At 42.1% G+C, this 25,255-nt stretch overlaps 2 protein-coding genes across 11 annotated transcripts in view; one reads left to right on the forward strand and one right to left on the reverse strand.

The window, feature by feature from the left end:
- TMEM164 (transmembrane protein 164) overlaps positions 1 to 17,641 on the forward strand; it is a 214,739-nt gene extending 197,098 nt beyond the window's left edge. The window contains exons 7-9 of one of the 3 annotated variants that reach the window (XR_014835524.1): positions 240 to 730; positions 1,460 to 1,643; positions 14,944 to 17,641. Coding sequence is in view for 2 of the 3 variants with exons in the window: in XM_085008168.1 (XP_084864294.1) it covers positions 240 to 296 (57 nt within the window). In the remaining variant the exon portion in view is untranslated. Of the gene's footprint in view, positions 1 to 239; positions 3,748 to 14,943 lie in introns of those variants that run through there. The other 2 variants (XM_085008168.1, XM_085008167.1) reach the window with 2 other exon arrangements.
- The window catches only part of AMMECR1 (AMMECR nuclear protein 1), a 115,262-nt gene continuing 92,972 nt past the window's right edge, over positions 2,966 to 25,255 (reverse strand). For 4 of the 8 annotated variants that reach the window (XM_085008158.1, XM_003135311.7, XM_085008163.1 and 1 more), the window contains 3 exons: positions 12,027 to 12,117; positions 10,501 to 10,597; positions 2,966 to 7,502 (listed from right to left, as the gene is read on the reverse strand). In XM_085008158.1, the coding sequence (XP_084864284.1) occupies positions 7,388 to 7,502; positions 10,501 to 10,597; positions 12,027 to 12,117 (303 nt within the window). In that variant the 3' untranslated portion in view covers positions 2,966 to 7,387. Of the gene's footprint in view, positions 7,503 to 10,500; positions 10,598 to 12,026; positions 12,118 to 22,548; positions 23,366 to 25,255 lie in introns of those variants that run through there. The other 4 variants (XR_014835523.1, XM_085008160.1, XM_085008162.1 and 1 more) reach the window with 4 other exon arrangements.

Genomic DNA, 25,255 nt, shown 5'->3' on the forward strand with positions numbered 1-25,255 from the left:
GCTAATGCGTTTACGTTCAGAGTGGCAACTGAAGGCTGCCAGTGGGTCAGCAGGACCCATCGGGTTGGTATATTCTGTTCAGACCTCAAGAATGATGCTTCTCCTGCCCAAACTTCGTGCAGGCCTTGTCAGGCCCGGCTCCGAAGGTTGTGACTGCACCAGGGTTTCATAAATTAGGCCAAGATGGACTCGCCTTCACAAAACTGTACAAGTAAGATACCACCTCTTCTTTTTGCCAGTCAGGACCTTCTCGCTGCTGTACAACCCAAGCAAGACGGAAATCAGCGGAGCGCTGAAACCGTGACTGCAACTGTCACCTGTCGTCACCCCAGTTACCCGTTTTTATAGTCACCCCAACAGCCTTGTCATTCTCATCCCCCTTCCTAAATACCTGGTATACATTTGTACTTTATAACAATGAAATACTCTTTTTTTAAAAGTCTCCTATTTGTAACCTAACGAGCTGCCAGCTGAGATCTTGATTAAAAAGCGAAGAGGTTCTCCCAGCATGGAGGGAGCCCAGAGACTGAACAAATTGCCAGCCCCTCGTGACTCGGCTGCGTCCTTCTTGAGTGGGCGCGGGAGCCCGAGGACACCAGGGCCATTGTGAGCAGAGAGGCACGTAATGCAGCCACCGCCCAGCGCGCTCCAGACTTAGCGCACCCTCCCTCCATCCAACCTCTGTCGGGCTGATGTGATCATCCGTCACGATGGAAGTCTGCGAGCTCAGGTCAGTGTTTGTTTACATAAAGCGCATGCCCTCCACCAGCCCTCTGGGTGGGTCCCTTTAAACAATCTGAGACGCAGAGTCAATGTACTCAAAGTAATAAATATTGTGTCTTTTTTTTTTTTAACTCTTTTTTTGGCTGCCCCACGGCACATGGAATTCCCGGGCCGGGGATCAGATCCGAGTCACAGTCATGACCTATGCCACTCGCAGCTGGGGCAACACTAGATCCTTAACCCACTGTGCCGGCCAGGGATTGAACCTTCGTCCTGGCACTGCCGAGATGCCCCCGATCCCGTTGCACCACAGCAGGAGTTCCTAAGGGTCACTTTTAAACATAGTTATAACTAAGTTCTTGGGATGAGGCGGTGGACTGGCTTGGGCGCTGAGGCGGTTGTTTCTGATTCTTGAAAGATTCCTTCCAACAGGCTTGGGGTTCGGACCAGGGGAGTGTACCAGGGGCTAGAGATCAAGGAAGGCCTTTGAATGGAGGGGCCAAAGCCGTGTACCCCGGGCCTGCCTCAGTTGCATCATCCCATTCAGCTATTGCTCCAGCCGGTGAAAAGCCTGGGCAAACAGATGCAAAGCCATCGGGGCTTGGTCCAAACCCTCGCTTATCTCGGCTCATGGGGTCAGAGCTGTAACAAGTGGGAGAAGCCAATCCCTGCGTGGCAGTCATTCACCGGGCTGTCCTGACGGGTGGCTCTGAATCTCGCTATGATTTCCTTACAGCAGGTTTCCCCCTAGCTCCAGCGAGGGGACCCCTTGCCTATAGATCGTATTTTCCAGCAACAGAGAGGAACTGACTGCTGCATCGCACACAGTCATGCCCACCGAAGCAGTGGAGTCGTTTAAAAGGTGCCCAGTGGGGCATGAAGGCTAAAGAGGAAATGCTGAAACTCTGGGAAGAATCTCGGTAGGCGGAGTGTGATTACTAAAGGCAAAATCTGTCCAGACCACGAGTTAACCACTAATGTTACAAAAAAAGAATGTTGTGGGCTCATGAAATTACTTCATTCTACCTGAGCCTATTAATATCATTTAAATCATTAAAAAAAATCCTGTGTGCCATTAAACATGAGTGATGAAACTGGCCCTGAGCAGATGGCTGCCCTGATGGAGCACTGTTCAACCCACAATGGTCCCCTAGATCCGAGATGGCAGTTTTTAGCCACTGTGATTGACACAAGCACGTGTCATCAAATTCGCACGGGGAGCGAGCGGGGCTTTGGGGGCAATGTAACAGAATTGCCCTGAATAATAGTCACTAGCAATTAATCCTGAAATATGCATGATGAAACCGAGGCAGCAAATGATTTAGAAAGAGCCAGAGGTATTTCAACAATGTCCTTGGTGGCCTTCCTGTAGAAGAAGAGATAAGGCAACAGCTGATGGAGACAGTACACCCAGAGAGCCCTTGCTTGACGCAGGCTCCCTATCTGGCCTTTGGAAGTCGGTAGCTCTAGTTGCCTCGCCTGCTATGCAGGCGTTTTCCCCAAGCTCCAGTTGTGAATGGGGTTCAGCTCCTTCCCCACCGTAGGTGGAAAAGTGGATGTGCGCAGTGTGTGTATGAGTGTGGACAAGCTCCAAGTGGCCACCTCTTGGGCATTCTCAGACTGCCCCATACTGAGGATGTGGCAAAGCCTTGATGGCAGAAGAAAGCCTTCCCTACTCTCACCGGATGGTGGCGCTGGATAGCACCGCTGCTGCAGCCCCCGGCCCGGCTCTCAAGGCTCACACCCAGTAGGAACACGCTGATCTTGAAGGAATTTGGAGCTGGCTTAAGTATGACCATGCTGCCACCGGAACTCAAGTCTGACGCTTGCCTCAGATCCGTGGCCAGGGGAGACTGTCCAATAAAGGCTAGACTCTACCACCAAGGCAGGATTCAGGGCTGGGCCAAAGAAGGACTTAAGCAGATCATATGGTAGGGGAGCAGCTGTAAGCAGGTGTGGTTTCCCGAGTTCCAGTTTGGAAAGAAATAGAAAAAAAAATTTAGGGAGTTCCCGTTGTGGCTCAGCGGTAACGAACCTGACTACTATCCATGAGGAGGTGGGTTCGATCTGAGGTCTCAGTCAGTGGGCTCGGATCCCGTGGCGCTGTGGCTGTGGCTGTGGCTGTGGTGTAGGCGGGCAGCTGCAGCTCCGATTCAACCCCCTAGCCTGGGAACCTCCATAGGCCGCGGGTGCGACCCTAAAAAAGACAACAAAAGAAAAGAAAGAGACAACGAATGGTAACTCAGTTTTAACATTTTATTGGGTAAATGATTTTAAAGGTAATAACAATAGTGTCAAAACTACTACAATATCTTTCCACAGCCATACCTTACAGACCCACATAAACCTTCTCGTTTTTCTTTTTCTTCATTTTTAATCTTTTAAAGCCATACATGTCATATAAAATGCCCATTTCCAATAGTTTCTTCAAACTATTAAGCAATTAGATGTGGAAGGAAGGAGGATCTAGTTATACTTGAAGGGGTTTCAGGTAATCTGTGATGTCTTACTGTAATCAAAACAGGGTCCTACGAAAGGGGGGAAAAGAGCTACTCCAGGTAGCTTTTGCTCATTACAAGTCTCACCGCTGCATCACCAAGAACTCATTATGCTGGTGACCGATTCAAAGTAATTTCCGGGAACATATAAAACACTAAAATAACTTAGAAACTAGATCCAAATATTTCAAAAGTAATCAACTTTCATATACAAAAACAGTCAGAGGTGGTTACAAAAGTTTGTTTTCTCAGTGCGTCTATGTACCAGCGCAGTTACTGGGTCCAGAGCAAAATAAAAGGTTTATTTTCTTCTGAAACAGTAATAAAAAACAAGGAAAACATATCTTTGTATATAAAGGATCAATGCTGGTCGTAAGAATAATGTAATCAGAAACCCTTAAATCGAGAGGCACACAACGGGTTTCCGCGTTTAAAAAATAAAAGGAAAGTCACCAGTTTATTTCAATGGAGGAGGTGCTCACACCCCTCAAATAAACTTAATTCAATTTAACATCACTAGCAAAAATCACTTAGAAACTGTACAAAAATAAAAAAGTTAACACATTTAATCCTGCAAGGTTTTTGTAAGGACAGGAAGGCAGGCTTTTGGAGCAGCATTTGGGCATGGCTGGGGGCTTCTTTGGTTTGATCTAACACACAGAAGAGATGGAACCGATTCCAGATGACAGTTGCGCATTTCCTGCACATTTGAAGACACGAAAAGAGGCCAGTATACAAACTTCCGGTGTGCTGGGCACGGGGGCTGTATGAGCTGGACTGCAAATCCCACGACTGCTTTAAGCGGGGCGGGGCGAGGGGGTGTGTAGAGAGCAAGCCTTGCACTTCCTCCATCGATTACACCGGCCTCTCTGGACAGGGAGACGGGGCGGGGGGGGGGGGGGTGGGCAGGGCAGTAGCACAGTTTCGTGCAGTCAGAAGGCCACTTAATGCGGGGAGGGGGAGTGGCAATTGTTCTTTTAGAATCTGGTACCTGGCTGACCTTAGTTTAAGAATAAGAAAACCCTTCCAGAAATGGAAGCCTTTTGCTACATACCAAAGCAAAAATACGTACAATTTTCCAAGAGGAAAAAATACCCAGTTGCATTTGAAAACAGAAAACAGAGATGGAACTGATTAACATTTAAAAGGGGGGGCTATGTAAACTTTGTGCTACTCAACTGAAGTTCAAGTATTACTTCTGAGCTGTTTCGAGATCACTGAACTTATACAATATTCTGGTGATAAGAGTGCAATTCACATTTGTGTTTCTGAACAAAATAAACCACAACTGGCTAGAATACAACCTGTGCAATTAGAATCTTCGTCTGAGTTAAAAACACATGCTACATATTTCAACATGTTCAAAGTTCATTCAAACCACATATTTAACAGCTTTATAATATACGACGAAGGTGAAAGGATCTAGCAATTGTTTGAAGCACACCATTACAAGTTTGTATAACACCCTTTACACTACAAAGTCTTTTAGTCAACAGCTACTTAGACACAACAATGCACTGTGCATTAATCTGAATACAAAAGGAGACAAAACTATCCTTTTCCCCCAAGCCATGGTGGGAAATATTGCTGACCTCGTCCTCTGAAGCCTGCAGGATGGTTATTTCTTCAGTATAACATTATTACACTGGTAAGAAAATCTGTATAACATCTGCATATATCAAGAATTTTTTAAAAAATCTGATATGATTTTAGAGTCCGCATGACCAGTCACGTGACCTGCTCGAGATTGATTAGCACCGTTAAATACATAAACACACACATGTATGTATGTATGTGTACGTATACACACACACATATATGTATGTAATAGATCTTTTCTTTAAAAAAGAACTTCTAACCATGAGCTCACCCAGGATGAGGAGCCTGTGGAACTGATGAGATGATGGATAAGATGGATCAATATTGGTCTATTTTGTCTCTCTTCAGTTTGCTTGTTTTATTTACCTTTTTTTTTTCTTTTTTCTTTTCTTTTTTTTTTTTTTTTTTTTTTTTTTGCAGCAGACAATATCATTCAGCTTGTGCTCAGTTTCCCTATAAGGGCAAGAAAAAAATGTCCATCAGGTAGCCACTTGTTTTCATACTAAAAGACTAATCTGCTCCAAAATGCTCCCAAGTAGAAATGAAAGGACTCAAAAATCCCTTTCTAAAGCCCAACAGCTAGCTTTCTCTGACTCATGTCTAGGTTCAATGGAACTGGCTACTGAGATTCCATTTCAGGCTAACAATTGGCTTCTTAGTTAAGGCATCACAACTGAAAATGGTTATTTCAACAACAGATGCTGTGGATGAAGGAATATCAAGACACTCCTAAGAACTCTCATCGAAAAACACAAGCAGTTTGCTTTCCCGCAAGGACAAGCAGAAGGAATTCAGCCCATTAATCACACAAACTAGAAAAGGGTTTTCAAATTCTGAACTAGCAGTCTGTCACCTGTCACAGCAACTACATGCATAAGCTATGCCATATTGATATTCAGTGACATCTCATAGTTTTAGACCATATATTCTGCTCCATACATATATTCATCACTTGATATATTTGTTTCCTGTTTGAAAAAAATTTTCTTACACACATACTGCATACGCACGCACGCCACACACACACACACACACACACACACACACACACATATTCACTACCATAAAATGAAGGTAATCTTTCTCCAGAATCCATCGTTTTCCCTGGGGATATACATACAGACCTCCTGCTGACAATAGGAAGTTCTCTTTGTATGTATGCGTCACGGGAAAACTCGCCCTGCAAATGAGCTGGGCTCCAACAACTGTACTATATGGTATATATCTAAATGCCAATCCATTTTCATAGGTGTAACATAACATCTTATCAATATAGTAAATGTGTTTCTATCTAAAATATGTAGTGCAGAAAGAGATTCAAGCGATTTTATAGTATTTCTAAAACTCCAGTGTTGTCCCCATGACAAACATGTCTGAAAGCACGGCATGAATGAACTTTTGTTTCACTAGATTAGCTTTGCCATTTCTTGAAATGGCAGCTACAATTGTCTCTGGCCAATCATGACTGACTTACTGAAACCTAAAGCTAACAAATTTAAGTTAATATATAATAGACAAATGTCTCTTTTTGGTTATTTGCTCAAAATAAATTTTTCCAGCTTAAAAAAATACTTAAGAGTAAGCAATTTGTCTAATCTGCTGTTTCATATATAGAAACAATACAATTTTACAAGAATATTTCTCTAAATTGCCTTTTTTCTAATCCCTCTTAATTCCACTTAATTATAGTTTCTCAAAGGCACTAAAGTTCTGTATCTGTTCTCTTCCTGATATTCGCTGCTTTTCGAAATGATTTCTGTAGCATATTTCAAAGGTAGCTTGTACTTCCTTAAAACAGTGTTTTAGGTTGTAAGTTGATTCTATAAAGTGATGAGGCAGTTTTTCCTATGATACCCAGCACGATAGGCATAAATGATTTCTCACTCTCTGTGACAAGTCCTGTCTTGGACCTTCGAATGTTCTATACTAGAACGCAAAGTTCATCTATTTTATCCATGGGAGAAACATATACTTAGGGAGTGAAAGACCCACATACTCAGCTCTCGTAGCAAAATGAATTTTAGACAAATTCAAGAGTAATATACAAATACCTGAATCTGATATGAATTACTCCCAAACACAGCTATCAAAAATGATCTGTCTTACTGAGGAAAAAAACTAAAGAAACACCTAAATGAAATCCTTAAAAACTGCACAATGTCTTCCATCCACAGTCAAAAGAAGGAAGGAAGAGAAGGAAGGAAGGAAGGAAGGAAAGGAGACAGGAAGGCAGGCAAAGGAGGACAGAAAGATAAACCTGACTGAGATATAGCAAAGCAAAATTCTATATAAGGTTGTAAGGTACGAAAACCCCAAAATTCATATATGCTGCAAAAAAAAAAAAAAAATCAATGATCTAAAATAATAAAACAGGATCTTCTTAGTAAATGCCACTTTCCTACCCGTTACCATGATGATCTTAACTGACGATGTCGAAGCTTCACCATGGCAACGGAAACTATCATCATAAAATGGTACAGTAAAAGAGATAGCTAGACCAAGAAGGGGTAGGGTCTCCTGGGAAGAGGTCTGCAGAGAGGCCCAGTGACTGGCTGTGCGGCTCAGTGTCAGGAATAATGGTTGTACGGCGGAAGGGGATGCCCAATGCCATTTTGGAAATGGTGATGCTGGCGATGAGCAAGGTATTCGGCGTAGCTCAAGGTCATCTTTTCACTACGGTACCTGAAAGAAAGTCAGGGAAGAGTCAGGGTTAACGTCACGAAATAGGTGATAGGGGCAAGCCAGCGCTTGGAGAGACCCTTCGAGATACTTTTCTAGATCAGGAAACAGGCCTAGAGAGAAGAAGGGACGTGTGCGCTGTCACACAGCTAAGAAGCAGCAGAGCTGAGATCAGGATCCGGGAGTCCGAGTCCGGGACCTTTGCCCTCTGCTACTCCTTGTTTAAATTGCTCTAGACATGGTATTGCCACCGCGGCTCTGGTCGGCTAGCAGGTAAGAACAGGGGAAAGCCAGCCTTTTACTATCAGGCATGCATGGCATTTTTCTTCTGGGATCTTCCGTCGCCGCCTCTTTTTCCAGTCCTTTCCTTCTCTCCACACCTCAGGTCTTGCCATTAAGGGAAAATAGTAACAACCAAAAAACTGTCTGAATTGTCATGGTATCTAAACCCTCTTTCTCCCATCTCCAGGTTTCTTTTCCTTGCCACACTTTTCAGAAGCATAACGTGTAACATGTACTTTTTCCTTCTTCTTCTTCTTTTTACGGCTGCACCTATGGCATGTGAACGTGCCAAGCTGGGGGTCCAATTGGAGCTGCAGCTGAGGCCTACGCCACAGCCATTGGCAATGCCAGACCCTTAACCCACTGAGCAAGGCCAGGGATCGAACCCACCTTCTCAGAGAGACAATGTCGGGTCCTTAACCCTCTGAGCCACAATGGGAACTCTGAGTAACATGTATTTTCCACCTTCAATCCCTCACCCCACACTGCCCCTGGGCCCAGTGCCTCTTGGCTTCTGCTGCTGCTCCTCCGTGGAAACCCGCTCTGTCAGAAGCCACCTGGCCGTCCTGCCGCTCCATTAGGACCCTGCTCACCAGTCCCTTTTGGAAGCTCCCTTGTGCCTGGTGGTCTACAGCTCTATACTCCCCTGGTTCTCTGCTTGCCTCTCTGACTGTTCCTTATGTCTCTGGCTGCTCCTCCTAGCCCTGCCTTGTAGAATTTTCCTACATTTCCACCTTCGGTTCCTTTGACCCTATGCTCTGTCCAGGCTCAGTGAACCTGGGCTTCACAGCTTCGACCATGTCCTCCTTCCCAATGATCTCAAATCCCCGTCTCTGGCCATGAGCCCTCCGCACCTACGTGTTCAGTGACCTATTGGACATTTCGATACAGATAAGTCAGGAAGCACTTCAAGCCCAGAATCAACGCACACGTGGGACTCTCCTCATTGTGCTCCCTCTCTTGGTTAAAGAGACTGCTTTGGCCCCTTTTATTAGATGAAAGACTTTACTTGCTTATCTTCCCTGCTTCTGTTTTATTTTTTTTTATTTTACTTATTTTTTGGTCTTCTTTATAGGGCTGCACCTGCAGCATATGGAGGTTCCCGGGCTAGGGGTCGAATCGGAGCTACAGCTGCCGGCCTACGCCACAGCCACAGCAACGTGGGATCTGAGCCACATCTGCAACCTATACCACAGCTCATGGCAACGTCGGATCCTTAACCCACTGAGGGAGGCCAGGGATCAAACCCACGTCCTCATGGATATTAGTTGGGTTCGTTAATCACTGAGCCATGACGGGAACTCCCCTACTTCTCTTTTAGATTTTGTGCATTTGCGTGTGTGTGTGTGTGTGTGTGTGTGGCTGCGCCTGTGGCATGCAGAAGTTCCTGGGCCAGGGATCAAACCTGCACCACAGCAGTGACCTGAGCCACTGCAGTGACAACACTGGATCCTTAACCCACTGAGCCACAAGGGAACTCCTTCCCTCCTTCTGAGTGATGACTAAGTCTTCCTCCCCCTCCCCAATATTTTCCTTTCCCTCCTTTCTTCCCAGCACACTGCCACAGCTCATGTTGAGGCTCCCGTTTCACCTAGTGTGGATGTCTCCCAATGAATTTTCCTATTTCCAATTTCAATCTTACATGTCCCCAAATCCATCTGTTCAAACCCTTCGATGGCTACCAAGTGCCTATGGAATCACGTTTAACCTTCATATTCTCCATGAACTGGCCTGACCTACCTTCTGGACCACATCTGGCCCAGTGACCGCCTTCCCTATGTACACTGAAAGACCAACCCGATCAGACTATTGAACGAATTTGCTCTGTACCTCGCCACCTACATACCTTGACTCACAAAGTTCCGTTTAAGTGCATCCCTTTCCTCCCCACTCTCCACCTGTCAAAAGAGTCTACTCATTCTTCAAGCCCAGCCTCAAATCTATCTCCTCTTTGGAATTTTCTGTTATCCCCAACCCCTCCTGGAATTCCTCTTTCCCTACTCCATGAGCTCACATCATCCATCACATTCTGTCTTATATTAACAATTATTTTTGTACATGCCCTTCTGTTCTCCTAGAAAGTGAACTCAGAGAAAGCCGAGATGGAGGCATTTTCAAATCTGTGACTCCTCAGAGCTGAGAAGAGTCCGTTTTTAAACTACAGGCATTCCATGTGGTTCCGTGGAATGAAAAGAAATGGAAACAGCAACCCATTTTCCGAAAATGTTCGATCTTTTCCTTTTAAAATAAGTCCCCCTATTGGCCCGTGCAGAAATTCATTTAGCATGTGCGAGTCTAGCTCAATTGTGTTTTCCAGCAAGCTCTCTATCACTGCCAAAGTTCTAAGGTGAAATTCAAATTTGAGGACTGCTTATCAGAATCCTGGGGTTCTGCTAAGCAATGGCAAAAGCTAACCGGTAGCTAATTCAGGCCACTTTCTTCAATAATGCAGTCTAAAGGCTCAGAGGGCTGGCTTCTGCAAAGCCAGAGGAATCACACAGAGTGAAGATGGGCTGGGTGGGCCCATACATCATACAGGCTTTGCTGCCAAGCAGAGGTTCCACTGTTATCCGCCCCTCAGTATGGCCCAGCCATTCATTTCCACTCTGTTTCAGAAAAGAGAAGCAAGCACAGTTAGAGAGACCAAAGAAATCAAAAGGTTACAGGTATACACATCAAAATGTACTAGGCAGCCTTGCACTAGGAAATGCTTCTGTACCTGGTCAGTTTTATGGTTTTCCTGAATTCATTAGTAATCGGAGCTTTGTATCCTCCTTTCCTCAGTAAGGAGTCTATGGTCTGAATATGGTCCCATCCTGTGGAGAGTAGACCAGATAAAATACCAGTCAAGCACATGTAACGAGCACCTGTGGTCAAATACAAAATGACTTTGTAGAGGTCAGCGATCACTGTCACCAAATGCCATCAACCCCTTTGGTCCTAAAAACAGTCACACAGAAGAGCTAAGGCTGCATCGGGTACAGAAGCAGGTACCGCCCAGTACGCCTTATATCCTAGCTATACCCCCGATGGCTAGCAACCTTGGCCTCTTTATCTCAACCGCATTCGGAGGCAAGGAACCCAAGAGGCTGGCAGTAACGGCTCTGTCGTGTCTCACATAACAAACCACAAACGCTGTGCCCTCCTCCACCAGGGACAGCTTTAAAAGGGAGGGAAAAGCCTCACTGAGCCAACGCAGTAGTAGTTAGGACTCCCACACTAACTCATGGTCATTGCCATGTTTAGCAGCATCTTCTGTAGTCGATCAAGGGCATCTGTGTGCAGTATTCAAAGGCGTTTTTATTGTTTCTGACACAGGATGGATACTCATACCCGAGGCCCTCTACCTCTCAGGTCTGCTTTACAGAGTCACGGAATGCAACTACAGAATTAAGACATTTTCTAAAGCAACCCAGATCTTCAGATAGCTGCTTGAAAGACTGACTCTCTCGTTTGGGGGTGTGGGGGGGATTTAATGATATTAAATTTGGCAGTTATACATCTCACATTTACATGAAACAGATATGGGAAAACGAAGTACAAATGCTTTCTGATGAGAGGAAACGCTCCATGAGATAAAGAAGAGACATTGCTTTGAGCTAACCTGACACCAGAATTTAGCAGTGGGTGGAAAGGAGAGGACAGTGCAGAGTGAAATGTTATTTTGTGTGGCAGTGGTAACTCATAAAGGTGTGTGCTACGGCGGTAAAACGGAAAAAAAGTTTGATTAGGAACATGTAAAACACTAAAAATGGTTCATATTTTCTCAATGCTCCTAATCTTCATGGGAAACCTACGATCGTAACGGCAGCACAGGAAGTAATGGGAACCAGCTAAGAAGGAAACATTTGATACTGACAATGAACTGCGTGGCTGGCCGCCAAGCGAAAGGCTGATTTATGCCACGAGGCTAGAGTACAGTGGAATATGGGAAGATGGCACCTCAAATTCATAGCAAACCACTGCCTAAAACAACACTCAATTTTTACAAATCTTTGCTTTTTTTTTTGAAAGTACACTTTTGTATGTTTTTGCCGTCAAACTTTAGTGCAGAGGTGCAACTTTTGTGTGAAGTCACCGATTTCATTCAGACATTGCAGTGGCAGTGAGGGAAGAGTCATTTCTTATCATTAATTTGACAGTGATCAATTATCAGATAAAACTGCAAGGTCAGATAGCGCATTTCAATTTGTGTATTTGTTTCAATTCTTCACCAGATCATATGAAATAAAGTACAACAATGACCTTGCTCCTTTGCAACCTCCGGTAGGTAGGTGGCGGTGCGTTTTGATCCTTTTTCATTGATGAATTCTATTCTAATGCCATGTACACCCACCTGAAAGAAATTGGCAGTTTTATTAGTACAGTCTTCTTCATAGAAACAGAAAGAAAAAGTTATAATTTAACTTTCAAGAGAATGCAGTTCTTCCTTTCCCCTTGTTTTTGGAAGGGCATGTCTGTTTTCTCTTTCCGAGACACTGACTTTGGGACTGAAGGTCGTGATGACAGCCATGGAGGCTCAAAACATCGATGTGCATGTGACCAACATGCGCTGGGCCACGCCATTCTGTTTAGAACCAGAACCACCATGCTGCGCCTGGGTGCAGAATAAGACCATCAACGCCAAGAGTCCTGCCCTCCCCCGCCCCTGCCCCAATTTGTGGCTCATGACAATAAGGGGCAAGATCCAGGGAAGTGACTTCAGGGAGAGAGCAAACAACCCTCCTGCTTTCAGGGATGATCACCGTTTCAGATGAAGTCCCCACATTTCTGGGGCTGCTGATTCCCATCCCAAACTGTCTAGTAAACCTTGACTTGTATGTACATAAACAAACAGAGAAGACCCCCCCCCCAAAAAAAAATCCAACCAGATCCTATGAGCTTACCCATTACAGATTGTATTTCTAAAAAAATGTATTATGGCCAGTGGCAAACCCTCACCGTCTATCTACAAAGCTGCTACCAAATCTAAAAGCAATAAAGATTGTGAATTGCTTCAGGGCAGGGCGTTTCTGCACAGCTTCTCATATACCAACCCAGAGACCACTATAACTTTATCACGTGAAACAGACAAACTTTTGGTGGCGCCCTAAAAAAGAGTCTAAGTAAGTAAGTGTGTGCAATTTCTTGCCAATGGTTTAAGAAAAGTTACATATTGTTTCTTTGAGGTAACATTCAACCAGAAGAAAGCTGTCCTCTCCCCTCACGTCTCACAGAGAATAATAGTGCAGAGAGGAAAGATCATTAAAAAGTTCTTGACGTCCTTAGATACACTGATAATAAAAATGGCATTTCAAAAGTATAACCTCTCCATTCTCTTCTCCCCAATCTGTGGTTGTTTAGATCAGTGGTTCCCACGTGGAGGTTAAGATCGTCCAAGGTCCTGGAGGGAAGATGTTAAGACCAGGTAAACATTTTTACCTGAGAAAGAGGCTTCTTTGCAGAGCAGGCGGTTACACCCATACATCTGTATGGATTGTCAAGGTCTAGAAGAGGCAGAGGGGGTCCCCGAAAACTTCTTTTGCTTCTTCTGTGCTTACTGGCCTTTTTCAGAGAATAAAAACTCCTCTGGAGTTCCCGTCGTGGCGCAGTGGAAAGGAATCCGACTAGGAACCATGAGGCTGCGGGTTCGATCCCTGGCCTCGCTCAGTGGGTTAAGGATTCTGGCGTTGCCCTGAGCTGTGGTGTAGGTTGCAGACACGGCTCGGATCCCGCGTAGCTGTGGTGTAGGCCGGCAGCTCCAGCTCCGATTCGACCCCTAGCCTGGGAATGTCCATATGCCGCGGGTGCGGCCCTCAAAAGGCAAAAGGCAAAACAACAACAACAAAACCTCCTCTGGGAAATCCTTTTCATTTTTCCTCCCAGGTCTTCTGCACATCCATCCATTAGCGTCTGTCCGATCTTCTGATCAGTTTATGTTTTTTATGAAAGCCTATCTCTGTGGCTCTTTTCTTCTATCTAAGATCAGTATTCGCATGAATCTCCTTCTGCTGAAAATGCAATCAGGGCAGCTGTTTAAAAACTAACACAATAAGGCCTCCCATACCCTGTGGGAAATGGCTCTGGACAGCTGAGAAGAAATATGAGTGCTTAGCTATCAGGCCTTTCCAGGATAAAGGACATCTACTAATCTCCCCAGTGCCCGACATGGTACTGAGACAATGACAAATTTGCAACCGTTTCTGTATACTGCCTTTCTGATGAGTGACTTTGAAATTTTTTTCCTTCAACATATCAGATCCTTCATCATTTGTTTTTAAAAACATAACGGCACATATAATTTATGCTCCCATCATTCACTGAGGTAAATTCTGCATCTTCGACTCCATTTATCAAAACTCTGTCATGTTAAAATTGAAAAGAATTTTGGTGTTTATTAAGGTGTCTAATCAAAATTGTGAGTGAAAGACTGTTTCCCTGTCTGTGAGATGAGGATGCTGGACTAAATCAGTGCTATTTAATTGGCACGGGGTGAGGATGGGGGCCGCAGCTTATCAGAATGGCAGGAGGTTTTGTACTTCACCAAGTGTGGTTTGGAAAAATAATAACGCCCCAGGTGATTTTTTTTTCTGGGTTAACTAGATAACCTCTAATAATCAGTCTAGCTCCGACAAACTGTGGCTATTTATTGGGGGAAAAAAAAGCGATTTAGGCAAATTGGAGGTGATTTAGACATAAATCCTTTCTTCACAGGAGTACATTCTGTGTTCTTCAACAAAAATTACAGAGATTTTAAAGCCTAGTAATTTAATAATGAAAAGAGGTAAGACCAACTGTATGGTACGTGGGTAATATCTTAATAAAGATACAGCTATGTGAAGAGGTTAAGACCAAGCTAGAAGGACACGCTGACCAAAATCAAAATTATTCATGAGTACAACTGATTTACATTTGTATTTTAAGAAGGCCCAACTATCAAATTTGATAGGAAAATTATCAAAATTCTCCCATTTGGAATTAGGACCCCACTTACAACGTTTAAAATTCTTTTCTGTGCTCCTATGATTCTGAACGATTGAAAGCCCCCGTATATTGAACTGCAAGTATCGTGATTTTCAAGTGTTCCCTTTGTGAGAAGTAAGTTATCTCATAGGTCAAAAACACCCTCCGCAAAGATAGAAAGCCGAAGCCAGAGTGACTTCATTTTTTTTTTTCCCACTAGTGGCATCGGGAGAATGGTAATAATGTTCTGAGCAGAATCAAAGTATTATTATGCCTTTTGTCACCTGTTGAGCGACAGCATTTTCCTTGCTCCCAGAAGGAAACAGTCATACTGCTCAATTAAAAGAGGAGAGTGGGAAATAGCCTGCTGTGGAGAATGACCGAATCTGGCCGACCTGTGGAAATCACTGGCTTTGCAAATTAAGTCATCGCCACTGAAATGAGCACCAAAACGAATTCTGTGTTGTTGGAGGCAGGCATCTGTCACAGCTGCGACTCCCAAATGTAATCCTCATGTATAATAACCGAACCCCCCTCTGACAGACTGGAGAATCCTTTGGGCCAGCAGCATCTCAAGAGACAAAGGCCACAGTTGCCGTAGCAGCTAGATAAGAGATCCGCTCACCAGGGGTCTGGGATTCCTTGCAGCAAACTTGCCCTACGACTGCATCGACTGCATCGCAATAACGGGCCATTCCTTGGGGGGATGGATAAGGGGTTGGCACATGGGAAAAACGACATCACCAGACCCTGCTAACTACCATTGCCCAAAGTACAGCCAGGTGGGCCAGAACTGGAGACGTGTGCATCCAGCCTTATCGGAGTCTTTGGGTCATTTTCAAAATTCTTAGAAGGTCTGAGGGGGGAAAAAAAATGCTTTCAAGGTTCATGAGCTGTGATAATATCCTTTTAATCAAGACTGTACTTTTGCTAAGCAAAGCTATAAAGCAACTCAAATGGTAGTAAATTAAATGTAGGACTTATAGATAAGAGGATATGGAATTAAACAGAGCTGTATCTGTGTGTGCTGAGCGAACGTTAAGAGCGGTGCAACAGATTCCTCTCTCATGCTACAAAGAAAGCCATATTTATTCCGAACCTCTCCACAGCAAGTGATTTTTATTAATGCTATTATGCAATCTTTTGTTTTGAACATCGCCCAGAATGATTAAATATCAAGATTAATGTTAGGGCCCTAAAATATATCTTGATTGTTCTGGGGTTGATTATTCAGTGTGGGGATTATTCATCCCCAACTCCACCTGGCCTCGGCCTCATCCTCTTTCCTCTCTTGTCCATTTCTCTATTTGTTCGCTCCTCTATCAGAGGGCACGTGGGCACAGGGAGATGAGATCCGCACAAATTAATCAATTTTGCTACATAGTAAAAAGGGTAGGAGAAGAGATTATAAATAATGGCTAAAATGAAGCTTCTAGACTGTCTGCAGATTTCATTTATCCTCGTTATCTGGTCCCTTGTTAGAAATGCGGCTTCATTTAAAACTACTATCCCCTAATGCAGTGACTCTCGACATAGGAGCATTAAAAAAAAGTGCCCTCTCCCACCCCATCATAATACATGGTCTATATTATGCTTTGCATAATAACATAGTCAAGGTTTAAAATACCCTAGTCTGTCTATAAGGCAAGTGTTTTGAGTCCTATAATCCACTAGCAGCACTACAAAAGGGTCTTGCTTTTACTTGTGAGCCTAATCAGCAAGCCGACAATCCAGATATGCTGAAACGTGCAAGAGAGTCATCTGGCTAGGAGCATCAGTGAGTATCGAATGTGCTCTGGCCAAGAGGACTAGGCTCCATGCAAGCCTTGGACCATTTGGGTCCACAATTGCCTACACAGTCCTGACCCTCAACACTAAATCTGCCCCTGCTCAAATCCCGGTCAATAAAACCAATTTACTCCCTCGGGTTCATCGTGTCTTAGCAAATGTCGTAGTTAGCCCCACTCTTCCCCCACTTTCAGAACCAAATGTTGTGTTTCCCTGTACAAGGAGGGCCATAGCTCGCTGCACTGATTTCCAGTGGGCTCACCTTGAATAAAATAAAAAATATCAGGAGGTCAAAGAATTGAAGGTTGTTTGACATGGCTTTGTTGCTGATATCATTTGGCAAAAATAGGTTCTGCAATTAACAAAGCAGCCAGTCGCTGGTCATTCACATAAGACTGACCTGCCAGGCTCAACATGCCAGTTCCACTGAATTGAATGAAAGGACTCTGTTCCTAATGAGAGGCGCTCAGGGTGTTTGGCAAACCCCCTAACCTTCAGAGGCTGGCATCGCAGGAGACACACATGCTCTCTCAAAAGCAGCCCGTGGTACCACAGACACAAACACACTGCATTGGATAACGCATGTGTCTGCTGTTTCTGATATTCATAGGAGGACAAAGCCATCAGTCATATTTTGCCTAAAAGCACAAAACCCACAAGGCAGCACCTTCGACTTGTTCACTCATAGCCCCTTCCCCCAGCTCAGCTTTCTGCAGACTGACTCTTCCTCTTCCCAATGAAAGCAAATTCCAAGAAATGAGGAAAATACTCCAGAGTGGGTCTCCTCCAAGTTTCTTTCTTAAATAATCCTTATTTCTTAAATAATCCTTATTTGGGTAAGAAAAAATAGCATTTTCATCATAAAGGCTGCTGACAATTTGTACAGATCCTAATGAATCACTTCCCCCAATCCTGCTAACTACTAAAAAAAAAATAATATGGACTACATGCTGTCCAGATCTGCCCATCAAATCCTCTGTAGAGTGTTTCTGATCCCTCATCGCTTTAATCCACCCAGCAGTTTCAGAATTTAAGTCTGAAATTTTGAAGGTGCCCATCTGATTAACACTTAACAATGGTTTAATAATGACCACTTCAGAATCTGGCCAAATAAAAAATTTTGAAAACAGTGTTGCTGCAATTCCGGGTTGGTGTTTTGTTTGCTTTTTCTCAGTAATTTTTACTTTTGTAAACCTTAAAAATCATAGACGTGGACTTTTTTACTTATAAAAATAGTGCATGCATATTACCAAAACAAATCCCTTTCAACAAGTATAAAGGAGAAAATAACGATGGCCTGTAATCCTAGTACCACCTAGAGACAACTCTTGCCTTAGTGACTTAAAAAATAATCTTGTCTTGAATCAACTGAGAGGCCGCCAAGGACCATATTGTTACGCTGTTTTTATCCATTATCTGACCACATCCTGTAGGTGGAACTTGCTTTCAAATCTCCTTTAAGTGAGAAGCTTTTAAAAGCAGAAGAAATACTACAAAAATAAATCAAAAAGGGTAATTGATTGCAAAGCCATCACTTGGGCATGAGTAACCTTTTAATATATTCTAGTATGAAAACTCTTGCTTCACCATCTATCTCAGCTGCGTGTTTTTTTCCTCTCCGTTGTTGTGAAAACAACTGCAGAGGTCTCCTTGACCAAAATGCATATGTGTTGCTCTTCTCTAAACCCCCTGCAAATTAGACACCTTTGGCTTAGAAATTAGTTCACTCTCCATGGACCAATTTCTTGGCTTTTGCAGAGCTTACTAAAGGACCAATTAGTGCCAATTTTGATTCATGTAGGAGACTGAGACATCTTGTCTATCAGGAACACAAGGCTGCCAATTTATTTCACAAAGGCCACTGAACAACAATTTGATAACATTAATTTTAACTAATAGCAGACGCACAACTCTAAAATACCTGGACTAGCTAAAAATCACCCCCCATGAACTTTTAAAGAATAAGTTAAGATTTTAAAATAAAGCATGGCTAATGAAGAGGTGCTTTGAAAAGCTATGAAGCCAAACATGTTTATATACCATTTGCAATGAAAGAAACTGTTCTTCCTCTAAGGTTTCACAGAGAACAAGTGACAAGCTCAGAGTGCAATTAAGGGAAAAAAACCCCAATTCTCAGTAATGATTAATTATAATGAGCATTTCTTAAAAATTGAACATCCTGAAGCTTTCCAAGGAAAGTTCAGGCAACACAGGTGACCTTTAAATAAAAAGCTTGCTTTTCATCAAAAGTTAGAAAAATGCATTCCTACCATTTTTAAAAAAAGGGAATGATGAAGGGAGTGAATTTACAGACAAGTAACTAAAGTTATAATTTTTTTTAAATCTAGAGATGTGATTTAGTTTGCTTTTCAAAGGCTGGAGTGGGGGAGGAGGGTACTCCTCTTGCAAATGCACCCCACAGAAAATAATGTCATTTGCTTGATAGGAAACTAAGGAAAACCTTATACAGCTTAGAACTGTACATTGAGTCTCTCACTCAATATGGTTCTATCAGTCTACAAAAAGGATTTGTTCCTAAAAAATGCCACATGGGTCGAATATAAAGGAATTAATTAGAATTAAGTCACGAGGAAGACGATAAAGAAACCCTATAGTGCAAGTGCGTCCTCCTGCAAAGGAAACTATTTATTTGTAAAGTGAATAAGCGTTTCCTAACATTTGCTTAATTTAGATTTATACATAGAATGTTGACTTCTAAAACAGAGGATGATGCAATAGAAGCCTTCATTGTTTAGAAGAGAGTATTTCTCTTCCTAAAGAGAAATCTTCTGTGAAAAAGAAATCTAGAATGTAAAATTTAAAAAACGGGACTCACGTTTTGTTACCCACATTTAAGTTGGCAATGGACATTTTAAAACCTAGGGACCTCTTATGATTTCTAAATGGCTAGTAGTGATTCAGTCTCTGGAAGTAAAATGAAATAACAAGTGTCAGACTCTGTCAGCATCCAGAGAGACCTTAGGAATTATCTACTCCAACTTTTCCAGCTTCCCGGTGAGGAAACAGAGATCCAGAAAGGTCACTGAGCTGGGTGGCGGCAGTGAGGAATTTTGGAAAGTCATTCCCCAAACTCAGTGTTTTTTATTAAATGCTGGGAGACACACATAGGCAAACTGTACAGGAAACAGTAGACTGGAATGGAACTACCAGCACAAGGGCTGGAAGAGTTTATGGATTTGGGGGAAGAAGCAGGAAAACAACACCCTAGGTGGGAAGCAGGAAGAGATCGGAGGAGGCCTGAGAATGGACTACAAAGACAGCCCATTTCACTAAGAATTGTCACCATTTTCACCACTACCTAGTGGAAATTTTTATGCATTAAATCACCTTCTAGAAGTTACTTTGCTTTGTTCGGCTTGCTTCCTCTCTAGGCTTCTGATACACTGAATTGTTGATTCACAGCAAATTCTTTCTAGATGGCCAGGAAGCGCGAAGCCACTCGAAAAAACATTTAAAGTAGAGCATGAGGACAAAGGCTACATTATCGCAAGGATAGTAACATACAAAAATCTCAAGGTCTCTGAGAAAATACTGTGAAAAACATTTTCCTAAATGTATGAAGCCTATATATATATATATATATATATATATATATATATATATATATATTTGTATATAATATATATACATAAAGGCAGAAATCTTAAGTTAGAGGAGAAGCAAAAAACAGCATATATCATAAAAAAGAACCACAAGGGTGGGGGTTGACAGAACATATACCACGAGAAGTCATTTCGCTTGGTGACTCTGTGAGTCATGCCAATCGTCTGTGTATGAATGGGAACACTGTTTTTGGTGGAACATTAAGAGGTGCTAGAAAAAATGTAAACCTTTAAGTGGGGAGAGAAGGTGACAAGAAGAACAAGAACATCTAAAATATATGAGAGATAATGACGGTAGCTGATTTATTCATCTCATCTGTTTACTCTCATGAAGGCTGCTACAAAAGCGCCCTATTATTAACTGTAGCCGAACACGTCAGAAATGGAGCTGGGATCACTCAAGAGCTGTGCTTTGGAGGTTGCTTTGAAAATGAAGTGCAGCTCTCCTGAGTACCACGAGTCCTGCAAGCTCACACACAATGAAAGACGCTTGGGTACTCGAGGGACAGAGTGAGACCAGGGGGCTTGGGGTCTAGCTTTATAGTCTGAGGACAGATTTCTTGGCATCACACAAGAATCATGCTGGTCAGCCCCACCCAGCATGGGCTGATTCCAGGTAAGTGTTGGGTACTTAAAAGGAGAGGTCTGCCTTCAGACCACGAGTGACAGCTGTATGTGTAGGTGAGATCTCAGTGATCCGGGGAGCTAGATAGAGCAAAAAGTGCCCTATGATGTGTGAAAATGTCATTCATCAATTGAAATATGAGCTAAAGGTCTACTTTAGAAGACAGAAAATCCTTCTTCCTCATGCCTTCAATATGATCTTATCTCTAGAGCAGAGATAAAAGATGTCTGACTACAATTTACAAAATATTTTGACGTCTGTCAGCTAATTGCTGCATTAGTTCCCCACCAGATCACTGGTAGCACACTTGCTATACAAGTTCTTCTGCAAACAAACAAAAAAAAAGCTTATTCATTGATATAGTCCTGAAAATGAGCAGCTAGTAGATGACACATCTAGAATTACCCCTGGAGTCAAACTCCAAGTACTATGATGTCATTTGTTTTATATACTTTCAGATTTTTAAAAGGAAGCACGACTCCCCAATGGTGGTAACTACACAAGTTCTAGGCGCCGTATCATTTTGGGGGACTCCAACATGCTGCATGAGCTTTCTTTTCTAAAGCACCATGCCTGGCAGCCACCCTGCCATTCGGAATTAAGAGAGTGCTGTCAATTAGAGAACACAGCACAACGGTGATACGTTTCTGTGTTCAAACACAAGACAGATCACTTCGGATCTCTCCCTAGGGGAGCAATTTTTCCCTTCTGACGACCATTTTAGCCTTGCAGGTAGACATTTCAACTTAGCAGTTAATGAAGTTTTTCCCAAATCATTGACTCCTCATTCTCATATCTACTACCAGGGCAATAAAGTAGATCTTGATGCGGACAATGATCGGCAGTTCTCAGGCGGGAGGGGTCCCTGTTGCCATTTGTCTTTACAGTCTTTTGTGGAGGGTTTTGTTGTTTTTAATGACTACCCAGATTTCCTTGAGAGGCGACCTAAAGCCACTCATTTTAAATGTATAATTGCTATTTTGAGGAAATATTACAGATGGAAGCATCACTGATCATTCTGTCAATTCGAGAGTGACTTGAAATTAATTACATCCCTTTATGAAACCATTCATCAAATGCTCTTCACATCATAAAACGGAAGCATTCTAGCCTCTAAAACAAAGTCTGATGTAAATCCTACGTTCCCACTAACTGCCGTCAAAAAATTAGAGACATGTCCCCCCAACAGGCTGAGTTAAAAACCTTGGATGAAGAAGAGAGTAACTGCCTGCCCTGCGGCAGTTCACTCGTTTCCTGATCATTTGAAAATCAGGTGTCTATTACTCATGGTCACGTCCCTCATCCTCATGACCACAGGGGTGTCTTTCTTGTTACTGAAGTTACCTAACTCTACCCTTGGGGATTTCTAGACTTTGCCCTCTCCCTGCTTTGATCTGGGCATTTTCATCCCTTTAATTAGGAACTCTACTGCAGTAACACGCTTCACCAGTGGGGGTCAACTCTCAAAACCGTACTTCCTCCAGAAAAGCCCTGCTACAGGCTTCTGCTTATAGAAAACATACTTATTACTGATGCCTGATTTAAGAATTCTCTGTTGAAATTCTGTAATCATCTCCTGTTTCCCCCTCTGGCATAAACATACAGAGAACTTTGCATTTCAGGTTAAAATTAGATACGTATGGTGAGTAGGAGGTTTCATTCTTGGAAGAAAAGCTGTACCTATTTGATAAGGTGAAAACTCTCAAAGTCAAACGGATACCTTCATAATACAGACTGACTCTCATAAAGGAAATTCACAATATAAATAATTAACTTGAATACAAAGATAAACCATAAACAAACATAATCTTTTTAATAGTGACCGGAAATTTAATGCTCTCAGTTACATAAACAAATGTGCAGTTTTATGGATACAAAGACAAAGAATTAAGAGAAATAATTCCAAAATATTAACAGTGGTTATCTCAGAATGGTGTAATTATGAATGGCTTGCATTTCTTTATATTTTCTTAATTTTTAAAGTTTTCTTCAATTTAATTTACAATTACTGCACTATTATGGACGAGAGGCTTAAATAAATACGTATATGCATATGCATATATGCCTTTTTATTGTGGTAAAATACACGTAACATAAAATTTACCATTTTGACCACTTTAAAGTGTACGATTCAGTGGCATTAAGTACATTCACGATGTTATACAACCATCACGACCATCCAGTTCCCGAATGTCTTCATCGCCCCCAGTGGAAACCCTGTATCCATTAAGCAGTCACTTCCCCTGTACCCCTCCCCCCGCAACCCCTGGCAACCTCTAATAGGCTGTCTATCTTTATGGATTTGCCCATTCTGGGTATTTCATATAAATAGAATCATACAGTACGTGGCCTTTGTGTCTGGCTCTTTTCACTTAGCATAATGTTTTCAAGGCTCATTCCTGTTGTAACATGTATCAGTACTCCATTTCTTTTTATGGCTGAATAATATTCAATTGTATGGCTATAATGCATTTTGTTTATCCATTCATCTGTTGATAGACATTTGGGTTGTTTCCACCTTCTGGCTTTTATGAATAATGCTGCTGTGAACATTCATGTACAAGTTCTTGTTTCAACATCTGTTTTCATTTCTTTGGGGTATATACCTAGGAGAGGAATTTTATTGACATATACTTTTTAAAAATGTATTTAACTCTACCTTGGCAGTCTGTGTTTAAAGTAGCAATGCTTTTTTAGAGTCATTAAGGATAACCCTTATGCTATCACCTCTACAATAATATATCATTACATTTTCAGTCACTGACCATGGTACATTTTCTTTAAAGGCCAAATCACATTCTTCTTCTTAAAAATGTAATTTTTACTCTTACTCCTTGGGAACAAATTTCTCTTAATGCTAAATACTTTAAATTATGATGACATTTAACTGTCCTATCTTTAAAGGACAATCTTTTCCTCTTACCATAGCCATTCTAGCAGTATCTAAATCACTTTCAAATACCTACATATTAAAAGGACAAAAATATGTTTTTTGTTGTTGTTCCTTTAATAGAAAAGCATCACTCATGAGATATCAATATTTATACCTTAAAGGATGTATTAAATACACAAAACCAAGTAGAAGCATACAGAATCTTCTAGAAATTCAAACTGTCATATGGTGACCCTAAAAGTATATACAGTACCATTTCTTAAGTGTTTTACCTCCCACCCTCCCAAGAGAAAGATGGTAACGACTTATGAACATAAAAGCCCACTAACGTCAAGGTTCATTTTGGCTGTAGACAGTCTTTGATGGAAGCTAAACTAGATGGTGGAGTACAATGCTCTTACTCCTGCCTATTTAACAACTGTTGGATTCCCCCATTTTTTCTCCCCCCGTAACACAGACACACATGTTTATGCAATAAACATTCATATATGTGCTGCACGTGCACATTCATGCAGACACAGACACACCCCCCCCTAGAACTGTACTTCCAACTCAGTCGCTGCAAGTAAGGGTGTAAGTGTTTTTGTAGCTCAGTCATCCCCTAGATCTCAGGCTTTTTCTGCTATTATCACTCCCACGCCCACCACCACACACACAGCACCCGGCAATTCGGAAAGCAGAAATAAATTTCTAGCTAGAGAAGAAGCATTAGCCTTAAAACAGTCAAAGAACTACCCAGACTGTAATATTTGTTAATAAGTAAGGGATATGACTTGGGATCATTTAAAAATAAAGTCCTGGGAGTGTTTCTATAATATAGGTAGACTTCTCTTTAAAGAAAGATTCAAACAGGAATAAAACTTATAGAAAACAATCAATTAGGAAATTTTAATTCTATAAAAGGTTTTACACATTCCAATTTTGCCAGAATCAACACTGTAATTTTTTTTCCTTTAGAAAAAAAAAATCTTAAGATGCTTTCATACTCTGATAATGCTCAAAAAAAAAAAAAAAAAAAAAAAAAAAAACCCTACCACAAAACCCAGAAAGGAACTCTTTCATCCTACTCTCTGCAAAAATTTTAAATAGCTCTGGCATGACAACAATATTTATATCACAGGGATTTTTTTCAATGAAGATTAAGAACTTTATAAATGTCTTATTCTGTATGTGGAAAAACTGAATCGCAGAGGAGTAAGTTGTCCAAAGTCTCACAAGGAATGAGGGGAAAGCCAAAAATAAAATTAACTGTCAAGAAAATGTCCACAAAGCAAAATATCTCAGTCACCATGGGGGACAGTCATTCCACAAAGGCAGCAGAATTAAACATGTTATGTCATGATGCTACAGTCATTTATGAATCTGTGTATGCACAAGAATGCTTTGTATATCACCAAATTCCCACTGTTTCATTCTTCTTCTTCTTTTTTTTTTTTTTTTTTAAGGGCCACACCTGCAGCATATGAAAGTTCCCAGTCTAGGGGACCAATCCGTGCTATAGCTGCCAGCCTATGCCACAGCCATAGCAATGCCAGATCCAAGACACATCTGCAACCTATACCACAGCTCCTGGCAACACCAGATCCTTAACCCACTCAGCGGG

This window comes from Sus scrofa, chromosome X, assembly GCF_054392235.1.
Source record: "Sus scrofa isolate SSC_HxYL_T2T_F1_AM1 chromosome X, Sscrofa_HxYL_maternal_Yorkshire_Landrace_v2.0, whole genome shotgun sequence".
NCBI lineage: Eukaryota > Metazoa > Chordata > Mammalia > Artiodactyla > Suidae > Sus > Sus scrofa.